This window comes from Neoarius graeffei, chromosome 8 (assembly GCF_027579695.1).
Source record: "Neoarius graeffei isolate fNeoGra1 chromosome 8, fNeoGra1.pri, whole genome shotgun sequence".
NCBI lineage: Eukaryota > Metazoa > Chordata > Actinopteri > Siluriformes > Ariidae > Neoarius > Neoarius graeffei.
The window spans coordinates 49,385,741-49,398,428 of NC_083576.1; the positions used below are offsets into that span (position 1 = coordinate 49,385,741).

At 41.1% G+C, this 12,688-nt stretch overlaps 1 protein-coding gene across 4 annotated transcripts in view; it reads left to right on the top strand.

Annotated features, from left to right (window-relative positions):
* si:rp71-46j2.7 (uncharacterized) overlaps positions 1-12,688 on the top strand; it is an 89,700-nt gene that overhangs the window by 59,928 nt on the left and 17,084 nt on the right. For all 4 annotated transcript variants that reach the window (XM_060927757.1, XM_060927755.1, XM_060927758.1 and 1 more), the window contains exons 7-11: positions 5,673-5,836; positions 5,930-6,037; positions 6,876-7,001; positions 7,099-7,197; positions 10,354-10,497. In XM_060927757.1, coding sequence (XP_060783740.1) covers positions 5,673-5,836; positions 5,930-6,037; positions 6,876-7,001; positions 7,099-7,197; positions 10,354-10,497 — 641 coding nt within the window. The remainder of the gene's footprint in view (positions 1-5,672; positions 5,837-5,929; positions 6,038-6,875; positions 7,002-7,098; positions 7,198-10,353; positions 10,498-12,688) is intronic.

Sequence of the window (12,688 nt, forward strand, 5' to 3'; positions counted from 1 at the left end):
CCTCTCACGACCAAAGTCCGTACACGCGTGCTTGGTTCACAAGTAAACACAGAACTGCTCCCAGTCTGTTTGCCTTGAATGACGTCACAACGACTGTCCCCTGGCGGTAAAAGTGCGCATAAGTGAGATGTAAACAAACCTTCGGAACTTGTGCAAACCAGTATATTTTAACCATTTTATTCAATTTTAGGGTGCAAATTAGACACCAGGAAGATTGAATTCGCTTTTTGGGTCGTTCTTCTAGAAAATAAAGTTGATATTCTACATTCCACTTCCAACCCTTGCCTATGACCTTTAAAACCGGTTACCGCTGTGACGTCACGCACTCAGGGCTGGCTGGCTCAGCGGGGCAGCTTGAATGCCAACTTTGCGGTCGATTTTAACTCTCAAAAATATATATTTTTTATTCCCATTTATGCAGCATACAAGAGTCAAGGATGGAGATACTATCCACTCAGAAGTTTATTTAAAAATAAAGGTTCTGTGTATATCCTTTAAGAGAACTTGGCCTTAGCAAGATAAGAGACATTTTGGAAGTTTCAGCACCTCTGAATTAATAATCTAAGTGAGTGTATGTAAATTTTTGACCCTGTATGTATAATTTTGACCCCGTGTTGATTAGAGAAAACCCAAAGAAAATTAAAACTTGTGCACCAAATTCTAGTGTTTTTTTATTAAAGATGTATGCTGTACAATCATTCTGCCACAGAAAAAGAACAGTTCAAAGAAATTACTGAAAGCCCAAATATTGCCATGACATTTATATCCAAGATGACATTCATGTCACTGTATGTAAACTTCTAACCACAACTGTAGGCCTAGATAAGGGCTTTGAACTAGACATGGATTCAGACTTAGATCTGGGCTCTTGACTAGACAAGGATTTGGACTAGGGCTCTGGACTAGACCTGGGCTTGGGCTCCAGACTAGACATGAATTCAGGCTTGTACATGGGTTTGGATCTTGGCATGGGCTCTGGCATAAGCATGGGCACTGGCATGGATTTGCACATGGGCTTGGATCTTGGCATTTGCTCTGACATTGGCATGTTCACAGATAGAGTTGAGACGGATACTCGGCTGAAACGAGTATCCGGTACGGATAAAGCACTTTTGCCGAGTACGAGTATTATACGAGTAATACGAGTCAAATATGGGCTTGAATTTTGATCTTGGCATGGGCTTGGTTTGAACGATGACAATTTCAAAGCCAGGTGGTGGAGCGAAGAGCTTGTCCCCACTGAAGCCAGATGGCGGAGCGAAGAGATTATCCCCACTGAAGCCAGGCAGTGGAGCAATGGTCTCATCCTCGCTGAAAGCTGGAGCGGAGACCGCCCTGTCTACCTCTGGAGTCAGAAGTGGAGCGGAGGCCATCCTGTCAGCCTCTGAAGTGAGCAGTGGAGCAGAGGCCGTACTTTCAGCCTCCCGGGTATCAGCCCCCCCCAAAAAAAAACATTTTTGGGGGGGGCGTGCTCCTTCCTGGAACCAGGATCTAAGCTTCTCACTGAATTACTTGGAGCTCCAGGGGCATGTGTGCTGCACTCTAACTAGGCCTTCGGCCCACTGGCAGGCCAGTCCAGTGAGCTATTAAATCATGCAGCCAAACAACAACAAGCTCACTGGAGGTTTGGGCTCCACCAAGTCCTCGTAGAAGAAGCAGCACTGCAACAAGAATCCTTTGGGTGGTTGCTCCGCCCCGTCATATGGCACCAGAATGTCCAGCTCTATCTGCTGGAGAAAAAAACAGATCCCAGTTTAAGCACCGTGACATTAGTGGAGGACTGCACAGAATGTCTGTTCCATTCCACTACATCCATGGTTGAGGCGAAGTATTCTGTCAGAAAAACGGCTCGAAGATGAATGTAAGTGCAGGAAGATGTTTATTTATGACTCAGCATGTGGAGTTTTGCTCTTGGGTCAAGAATGTACTGAATTTCATTTTTACTTTTAGAATGTCCCTCCTCCCTATTCTCTCTAATGACGTCCAAGACACCATAAGGCTGTCAAAGAAGCAGGTAGAAGATGGGTGTAAGTGCAGGAAGGTGTTTATTTATAAGCGTGCAATTATTATACAAAAACGTGATGCAAAGTCAGAGTCACAAAAACAAATGAAACAGAAAGCAGAGTCATTAAACCAGAGTAACATACACAAGGCTCAGGAACAAACAAGAGACATAACCACTGAACACGATGAATACTTTGCGCCATCCTTGTGTTGCCAGTGTCCTTTTATGAGCGTGCTGATTGCACTCAAAGCAACAACAGGTGGATCCAATGATAATTGGTCCTAACAGTGCGCGCAACGTGCTCTGCATGTGTGAACAAGAGCGGCCACTTGAGCACACGAAGACGTGACTGAGGCTTGTGACCATACAATGATTTGAATGGAGAGAACCCCATGGAGGCTTGTGGGACCTTTCATACTGCAAACAAGAGGAGTTCCAACCACCTGTCCCATTTTTTTTTTTTTTGCATTGGAATCGCACCAGAGTTTCACTGCAGCAGGACCCATCCATTAATAAATGCTTGACTAACATTTTAAACCCCAGCCAATTTTCCTTAGGATTAGTGGATAGGTGAGGTGAAGATTTATTGCCAACTCTACACTGTTTTTATGCCTCCGCCACCTTAAGGTGCAGGAGGCATTATGTTTTCGGGTTGTCCGTCTGTCCGTGCGTCCGTCCGTCCGTCCCGAAACATTGTGAACACGATATCTCAAAGGCTAATGAAAGGAATTTCACCAAACTTTCACCATTTGTGCACTTTGGGACAAAGATGAACTGATTAGATTTTGAGATCAAAAGGTCTAAGGTCAAGGTCACTGTAAGGTCAAATGTCTGTCCGACAATCTTGTGAACACAATATCTCCAAGGCAAATCAAAGGAATTTCACCAAACTTTCACCATTTGTGCATTTGGGGACAAAGATAAACTGATTAGATTTTGAGATCAAAAGGTCTAAGGTCAAAGTCACTGTGAGGTCAAATGTCTGTCCGAAAACCTTGTGAACACAGTATCTCCAAGGCTCATACAAGTAATTTCACCAAACTTTCAGCATTTGTGCATTTGGAGACAAAGATGAACTAATTAGATTTTGAGATCAAAAGGGCAAAGTTCAAGATCACTGTGAGGTCAAATGTCTGTTCAAAAACCTTGTGAACACAATATCTCAAAGGCTAGTAAAAGGAATTTCACCACACTTTCAGCATTTGTGCACCTGGGGACAAAGATGAAATGATAAGAATATGAAGGCCAAAGGTCAAGGTTACTTTGAGGTCACATGTCTGCCCCAAAACCTTGTGAACGCAATATCTCAATAGCAAATGAAAGGAAAGTCACTTAATATTCAGCACTTGGACAAAGATGAACTTGTTAGATTTTGAGGTCAAAAGGTGAAGTTACTGTTAGGTCAAATGCTCATCCCAAAGCGTTGTTAACACAATATCTTTCAGCATCTGTGCAGTTGGGGACAAAGATGAACTGCCTAGAGAATAAGGTCACCTACCTGGTAAATGTGAGGAGCTATTACCGCTTTCATTAATAACACTAAATACCAAGTTGACATTAACTTAATCACAACTTAATAAGGCATGTAGTCTACCAGGCGGAGGCATCCCCATCAACGCCGTTGGCGTCGAGTTCTATCTAGTTCACTTATAAATTGGATAGTGATGGGCACCAGTGGATATTTCTGAACATCCTCATGTACACACCTCACCTTCACAGATTGTGCATTTCCCAATTGCCCCACATTGAATCAGGCTTTGATGAACTGTGGTCTGATTACAACCCGAGTCCACCAAGGGCTGATGTGTACTTCCTTGAATACTCACTGCCACTTGTTAAGCTCCTGTTCGATTGGAGCAAACCCAAGGCATGTCAGGAATACTGATTAGAATCCCCGTCTCCTTCAGGGGATGCTGATACTGGAAATGCCTGGCTTTCCTGCCATGCCTGCAGACCTGCCTGGACTTTGTCCCATGCTTGATGAGCATAGATGGTTCCACCTGTGGAGAGAGAGAGGGAGTTAGTGGTAGCATTGGCACAGAGGTAAAAGGGGGTGAGGGATAACTGGGAGGGACACAGATTAGGGGAGTTTGGCCCCCGTTTATGTAGTGCAGGGGTAGGGGAAGGATGAGAAGAGGGAGAGGGATAGTGAGAGAGAGAGAAAAGGTACAGGAGCGCCTGCTCCTGGAAACACTGTGATATGTTCATTTGCCAGCCAGACCACCTCCTCCAGTGACACTGCATAGTGACACTGAACCCAGGCTGATGTTCCTCTCAGCAGTCAAATGACGAACTGCTCCAGTACTACTTGGTCAATAATATCCTTGGCATCACACTCTCCAGGCATCTTGGAGCTGTTTGGCGAAGGTAAACAGGCAGCCGAGCTCAGTGTATGCCAGCATGTGGAAGTGTCAGTGATGTTGTTTTGGTGTTGTGACTGACCTGTTGCAGAATAGCCTGCTTCAGGTCAGGATACTCTAGCAGGTTGGTGGCTAGGCAAGGCAAGGCAAGGCAAGTTTATTTATATAGCACATTTCATACACAATGGCAGTTCAATGTGCTTTACAGAAGTAAAAACAAAAACAGTAAACAATAGAGAAATAAAATTACATAAAATAATTTTATCTTTATTCTAAAATAATTAATTAAAAGAATTAAAAGAAAATAATAAGAATTAAACAATAGTAGAAATAAAATATTAAAATATTAAAATGCCAAAAAGAAAAAGGAGAAAAAGAAAGAGAAAGGGAAAAAAAACTAGCAGAATAAAATAGAATAAAGTTAAAATAAATTTAAAACATGCAGAGAAAGTAAAGATTATAAAAAATGTAAAAATATTAATTATTTAACAGAAAGCATCTGAAAACAGCTTGGTCTTTAACCTAGATTTGAAGCTGCCAACAGCAGGAGCATTTTTAATGTCCTCTGGCAGTTGGTTCCATAGCTGTACTGCATAGTAGCTAGGATCCTAGCTAGGCTAGGATCTGTTGAGCTGTGAGCTGGGCTTCCTTTGACAGGAGCAGGAATAGGCAGACCACCCACTGCGAGTTTGATCATGAGCATGCTTCAGCGACATTCTAAAACAGCTTCACAAACACTTCTGAATCATCTTGTGGCCCCATCTTGAGCAGTTGCACGTGGGCTTTGGCCATGGTATCCATAGCCATGGCTGCTGGAGTACCCACTAGCTGGACCAGGCTCTGGATCACCTACTGGTCCTCTGCCTGGGCTTGGAGCAGAGCATGGAAACATTGCTCCTGATCTGTGCACAGAGCTATGCGGGCCAGATGTTGAGCTTGGTGGTTGCTGATGAGGGTCTGGAGGATCTCCAAGACTGGGGTGGCAGGTTACATAAGTAACCTGCAGGTCATCAAACACAAGTGAAACTCAACAAATGTTACCTGCCGGTTCTACCTGACTCATCACCATCCACAGCTGAAGCTTCATCATGCCCACAACACTATATAAATTTGTCCTGAAAAGCTAAGAGTACAGTGTTTGTTGAGTTGCCTGTACACCTACTAACCCTGATGATGAAGTGATATGTTAAATTATTTAAGTTAGAGCAAGTAAATCAAGTAGACTCTAGACCCATAGGATAATAAATGCACTAATATTAATTTTGGGAATTGCTTTTCACACTTTTCTTTTATTTGTCATTATGCAGGCATCAGACTGAAGTTTCCTAAGGTTTTAGATATTATAAAAGGCAAGAAAGTAAAATTAAAGAGGAAGAAGAAAGAAGTAATAAACCTCGCTGTGCCATCCCGTAGGCCTGCAGTAATAGACCCTGATAGTACAAGCAGCAATGAGGGCTCCATCCATGACAGTGTGAGGAAAAACATAACATTAATACTAATTTAAAAAACACGTTGATATTATGGCTGCTTGTGAGTCCTTGCCTTTGATTGTTTTTGTTGTTAGGTTGACACTGATGGGGAAAGTCTGACATATTCCCTCCAGGAGACGATGAAATTTAAGCTCTCCTACGAGATGTGGAAGGTTGGAAATTGGTCAGTTACTGTCATTAACGTAAGTCAGATTATATATAGGCTGTCTACCCCATCCATCAGTAGAAGTTGACCAATGTAGATATGGTTTGGATGGTGAATCATTCTCAGCACAACAGTGACAGTGCAGGTCAAGTGTATTACAAATTGTTAAACATAGTGTACACTTAGAAACTTTACAAACCAATGCTCATTTTTTCCATTCAAAATTTGTTGATCACTTTCTGAACACAGGTTTGATGGTTATTTTTGGTTTAATGAACCTTCATAGCAGTGACATTGGAAAAAAAAAGCAAAACAAAACAGCAACACTGCGGTTCCTTATACAATTGTACTATTGTGACACCCAATCAATGTCACTGACATACAAAGAATGAGCCACCAACCAAATAAGTATCGGCTCAGCAGTGGTATTTTGGAATGTGAGCTTCAGCTAGATTTGATCTGTTTGTTTGGCCTGACAGATATAAATAAAGACTAGTTGATACATTTTTCCACTAGTTATCCCTCATGTTTAAAATGAGAGTATGGCTGTATGTAGTTGTGGGTATGTGATCAGGGAATAGTCCATCCTGTTGTGTGTAGTCTTCTGCATCATTTGAAGCTGTACAGCTACACATCAAACTTTGTGTACTAAAATCAGAATACAAAGAGGCTCAACTTTCTTCCTATTCCATCACATAACCTACTGACTGTTTCATATCCACTGGTCAGAGAGAGATGCTGTTGCTTTTCTGTCCTCAAGAGAATGTGATCATTCGTGTACTCAAAAATCTCCAGCAGAATATAGCGTATTACTTTTTAGTTAGTAAACAGTAATTGGTGGCTTTATGCTAATTTAACCACAAAGGTCCTCCTAGGTCCAGATGGAAGGAAACGAATTGTGTTTCACAATTCACTTGGAGGAAATCAACAATCCTGAGAACTTCCACTGGGATGTAAAAAAGAACCAGTCAGACATAATCCAGTTTTATAATCAATGCAAGGTGAGAAATGGATGTGGTTTGTAAAACAATCATGCTTTTGTACATTTGGGAGTTTTATCAGTTGAAACTCGTCTTAAAGGGTTGAATATCTTTTCAGGAACTAGGACATCTGCCCTCCTTATTGACAATAGTGGAGAAGCCAAAAACCGAGTGGAATAAGGAGGAAACAAGAGAAAGTTTGAAACGCTTCTTCCAAGTAAGCTTTACATTTGATTGTAGTATAAAAAGAAAAATAAATACAGTCATGTGAAAAAATAATGCCATGGAAATTGTTGATTTTTTTTCAACATATTTGAACAAGCAAACATTTCACCCTCAGTGAAATACAGTGTCTACAGATAAAGGTGATATACTCCAAGAAATGACACATAAACTTGACATTTTGTTCTCATTTTCATAATTTAAGTAAACAAAAACAGATCTGTCAAATGGAAAAAGTAAGTACAGCTTTACATTTATTACACTTTCAAGTCCATAAATTTAGAATCAGATGCTCCAGATTAGGTGCCACTGATTAGAACCTCCTGCAGGTAGAGGTGGAACCTGTCTTATTTAAACCTGACATCTAGGATCTAGTGTTCACTTTGCTATTGAAGTGTGTGGTGTCATCATTCCAAAATCTAAAGAGCTCTCTAAGGCCTTCAGAAAAAAAGGTTGTGGATGCCTATGAGTCTGGCAAGGGATTTAAAAAGAGCTCTAAATTATTTGACACAAATCATTCCACGATAAGGAGAATCATGTACGCATTGCATAGACTTCAAACAACTGTAAATTTGTCCAGGACTGGCTACCCCAGCAAATTCAACCCGAGAGCAGGCCGTTTGATGATAAAAGAAGTCTCCAAGAACCCTAAAATTTCATCACAGGATCTGCAGATAACTCTTGCAGCTGTTGGTATGAAAGTGCATACATTTATAATCAGAAAGAGATTGGACAAATTTGACCTGTATGGGAGGCATGCTACAAAAAAGCCTTTGTGATCCAAATAGAACATTAGAGCAAGACTACAGTTTGCCAATGAACATATAAGCAAAGACTAGGCCTTTTGGAATAATTTGCTCTGGACAGACAAATCAACAGTAGAGTTGTTTGGCCACAGTAACAAAACACGTGTGGTGCAGACCTTTTCAGAAGACGAACCTTACACCAACTGTGAAGCATGGTGGTGGAAATGTTATGGTTTGGAGTTGCTTCATTGTCTCAGGGAGTGGGCAGCTTGCAGTCATTGATTCAACTATGAATTCTGCATTATATCAAAGAGTGCTTGAAGATAACGTGAGACCGTCTGTCCAAAAGTTGAAGCTGAACTGGAGACAGATCTTTCAACATGATAATGATCCTAAACACATTAGCAAATCCACCAAGTAATGTCTTAAAAAGAAAAAAATTGATGGCTATGGAATGGCCTTGTCAAAGCCCAGATTTGAACCCTGTTGAAATGTTGTGGGCAGGGCCGTAACCAGGATTTTTCAAATACCGAGGTCAAGCATGGCTGACAGCACCGAAGCGCCCCCCCCCGGCACAACTTAAATAAATAAATAACAAACCAAGGATAGATTTGGTGGTGGACACATTTATTTTAACAATTCTACAACTATGGCACCATAACTGTGGTGTTTTATCTGACATAAAAGTAGAAAGGTAGTGAACTCTTGAACTGAGTATACATACCTAAAGTACCAGTTACCTAAAGTATTGGCATTATTTACATTGCAGCATACACATGACAGAAAGGGTGTGAACTGCTGAATTGTAAGCTTTAGTATTACACCTTATAATAATTGTGTGTGTGTGTGTGTGTGTGTGTGTGTGTGTGTGTGTGTGTGTGTGTGTGTGTGTGAGAGAGAGAGAGAGAGTGACTGAGAGTTTGTGTGTTATTTGTGGGTGTCTGTATGTGTAGAGACATTCTGAGCAGTAATGTAAAGGCATCAGTCTATCTGGCTGTCTTGAATTCAGATCCATTTGCATGCATTCTCTGAAACAGAGTGTAATGTGAGTTTGGCTCATAACACATTTACTTCAACAATTCTAAAACTGTGCCATCATAACTGTGGAGTTTTGTCTGACATAAAAGTCAAAACTGAACTGAACTGAGTGTATTGCTCAGCTACGCTGAAGTATTGGCATTATTTACATTTTATTATCTTAAATTACATTAGAATGTAGGGCTGTTAGTTCTGTGTGAAGACTATGTATTAGAATGTGTGAGAGTGTATTATTTGTGTGTGTGTGTGAGTGAGTGAGTGAGTGAGTGAGAGAGAAAGAGAGAGTTATAAGAGAAAGAGAGAGAGTTACTCAAACAAACCCGTTTAGTCAGCCCTGCACAGGGCTGCCTGTGACAATGTAGTTTTGAATGTTTCTCGAAATGCTAACTAAAATGTAATAGGCAATGACAATGAAACGTTTCCCCTTGGAAAGTTGGCATGACACCGCTGAACGATCTGCCACTGCACTGACAATATTTTCTCACCTTCCCTCCTTCTCTTTCCCTGCTCTTCTGTTGGCTGTCCAAACCTTAATTTAGTTTGTTGCAACGTTTTCATTTTGCACTCAGGTAAAGCTCTATAATGCGATGTGACTATTAGCCTACGTTAGGTTAGGTAGGCATATGTGATAGAGCGTAGACTACACCCTGCCTGTTTTATCCAAAACCCAACTTCCCCGGCCGACACTAGTATAGGCTACATCGTGTGACGCTGTGTTAGACACGGCAACGATAGAGATAGAGGCTGAGAGATTTCAGATGACATTAGACAAATGTGAATTTTATTGGGGGGAAATACAGATGACATGTGGATGTGGACGCTGCGTTTTACATTGATCACTGCTCGAATTCAGCGTAGACCAATTTTAAATTTCTGAAAAAAATACAGAGGACATGACCTCGGTGTCCTCAATGGTAGTTAAGGCCATGGTTGTGGGGGATTTGAAGAAAACTCTCAAACATCTTGCAACTGAAGGAATTTTGCATGGAAGTGTGGTCAGAAATTTCAGAAAGCCAATGTTATAGACTGGTAGACAATTATCCAAAACCTTTATTTCTGTGAAAGGGGGCAATACTAGCTTCTGCAGCCAAGGGTGTATTTACTTTCTAAAGAAAAGAATATTACATCTCTTGATATTTTTGTTGAATAAATTATTGAAAAACCAATCTTCCTTGTAGTTCTGTTCAAGTATATCACTTTTGTCTGTCGGCACTGTATTAAAGAGGGTGAATTTTCTTTAATACAATTTCTATCTATTAATGTTTGCTTGTTCAAACGTTAAAAAAAATCAACAATTTCCATGTGATTTAATTTTTTTCACACTACTGTATGTGTTTGTTTAACAGTTATCACATCTACCTTTTTAGGATCTGGTGGCGAATGCAGAGCTTTGCAACTCAGAGCTTGTGTTCAATTTCCTTGGTCCAGTTGATGCACTGCATGGTGAAGGGCTGTGGGTTCTTTTGGAAGAGATTGCATCCTTCCTCACCCCTGGCCAAGATGAGGATGAGGTAAATATTTGGACTGAACAACAGCTGATGCACTAGACCACAGACAGGTGAAATAATATTGCATGGACCCTTGCACCACCACACTACAATCAGTGTTCCAAAATACAAAATAATTGGAATTGGAACTACTCATAACTGTGTGTCATTGACTACATACTCAGCTACAGAACCAGGACACATTTACTCACTGAGTAACTGTGTCCAAACTTTTGACTGGTACTTTATGTAATCAGAGCTTTAAAAACTAAGCTACACTTATTATATCGTTATAATACGAGTTGGCTTTAAAGCTGCAAGAAAGTGATGAAGGTTCATGTTTCAGTATGTTAATAACAGTAATGTAAAACTCAATAACTAAAATGTATGATCTCTAGGAAACTATTCAGTGCATCACAAAACCCCAATTTTATTGTTTAGAATTTTTTTTAATGTACTGTAATATTAGATTCTCAATAGATAATGTTAGCCATAAGTAGCATACCTTTCGTCTCTGATCCTGTAAAGTCCTTTGTTTGCCTCTGCAATACATTGCATGTCACTGAACAGGCCTTCTCTGGATATAAATGTGTAAGAGACCCTACGTGTGGGTGGAGCACAGAGGACGGCAGGACAGAGATCAGGTTTTATAAATGGGCTTTATTGCCACACTTTTCAGTCTAACAATAATATGCACAGACACACAACCGGCGTCTGGTTCAGGGTTGAGCTTCCTCTGCTCTCGCTCTCCCTCCTGATATAGGGCGCAGTCACTGGGAAGACACACAAACAGGTTAATTGCTCTCAGGTGACATGATTCTGCCACTTACCTTCCCTGACTCCGCCCTCCTGTCACAGACCGGCGCTTGACCACGCCCCCGCTGCCACAAAATGAATTTGGCATATTAAAAAATATATATGTATATAATTTTTTGTACATTTAATTTTGGTCATAAAATTTATTGCATAGGGCATGGTGGCGCATCGGTTACTGTTGCCATCTTACAGCTCCAAGGTCAAACTAATAGCTACATCTTCTTCCCTGTCTGAATGGGGTTCCTCTGGGTTCTCTAATTTCCTCCCACCTCCCAAAAATATGGCAGTAAGTGGGTTTGCTGTGTACAGTTACCCTCGGTGTGATTGTGTGTATGCATGGTGCCCTGTGATGGATTGGCATTCCATTCACCTTTGTGTTTCCTGGATAGGCTCTAGAGCAGACCTGGGCATTTTACGGCCCGCGGGCCGCATCCGGCCCTTTGGTTCATTCTGACCGGCCTGCGTAAGGTTAATGAGAAATTACAAAATAAACGTATTTTCTAATTTTACCTCATGCATGGACTGAATGTGCATTGCTTTTAATTTGAAGTTGTGTTCAACAAAAATGCAATGTGCGCGACATGAAAATGACATGAAATCCCACGAAACCTAATCGCGCGATAACTACTTCCGTAATTTGTCCAGACCAACCACAAACTTGTACGTCATCCTTCAAACGGTCCAGCCAATCACATCGTGTGACGTCACCAGCAGGCGCCGGAGCCGATCTCCGGCGAAAAGCACCAAATGAGGTGATTAGACTACAAATGTGGGCATCATTATTATAATATGACGTATCTTGCTTGATATTTGGAGTAGAAAGACAATATTGTGATGTCTTTTATTGTGTTTTGGGGTGAATGTGACTGAAAAAAAATGGTACAAGCGTTCACATTTTGTTAACCATTGTTTTGGGAAATTTGATTGAATAAATGACATTTTTTTGTAAGGCAACCTCGTTTTTTCCATACTCTTACCAGTCTTAGCAGTTTGTAAGAACAATGTTATTTATTGCTTTATATAAAGAAATACAATTAATATTATGCAGAATTTAGTTCAGCCTTTTGGTCCGGCCCTCCACAAAATTTTCTGTTTCTCATGTGGCCCCATGGAAAAAATAATTGCCCACCCCTGCTCTAGAGCCAACACACCCCTGACTAGGATAAGGCAACTACTGAATGAATGAGTCATTGCATATTATTGTAATTAAATAGATGGTGTCTCTTCTAGTGACCTAAACCAAATATTCAATATTCATATATGATTGTCAACTTAGGGCGGCACGGTGGTGTAGTGGTTAGCGCTGTCGCCTCACAGCAAGAAGGTCCTGGGTTCGAGCCCCGGGGCCGGCGAGGGCCTTTCTGTGCGGAGTTTGCATGTTCTCCCCGTGTCCGCGTGG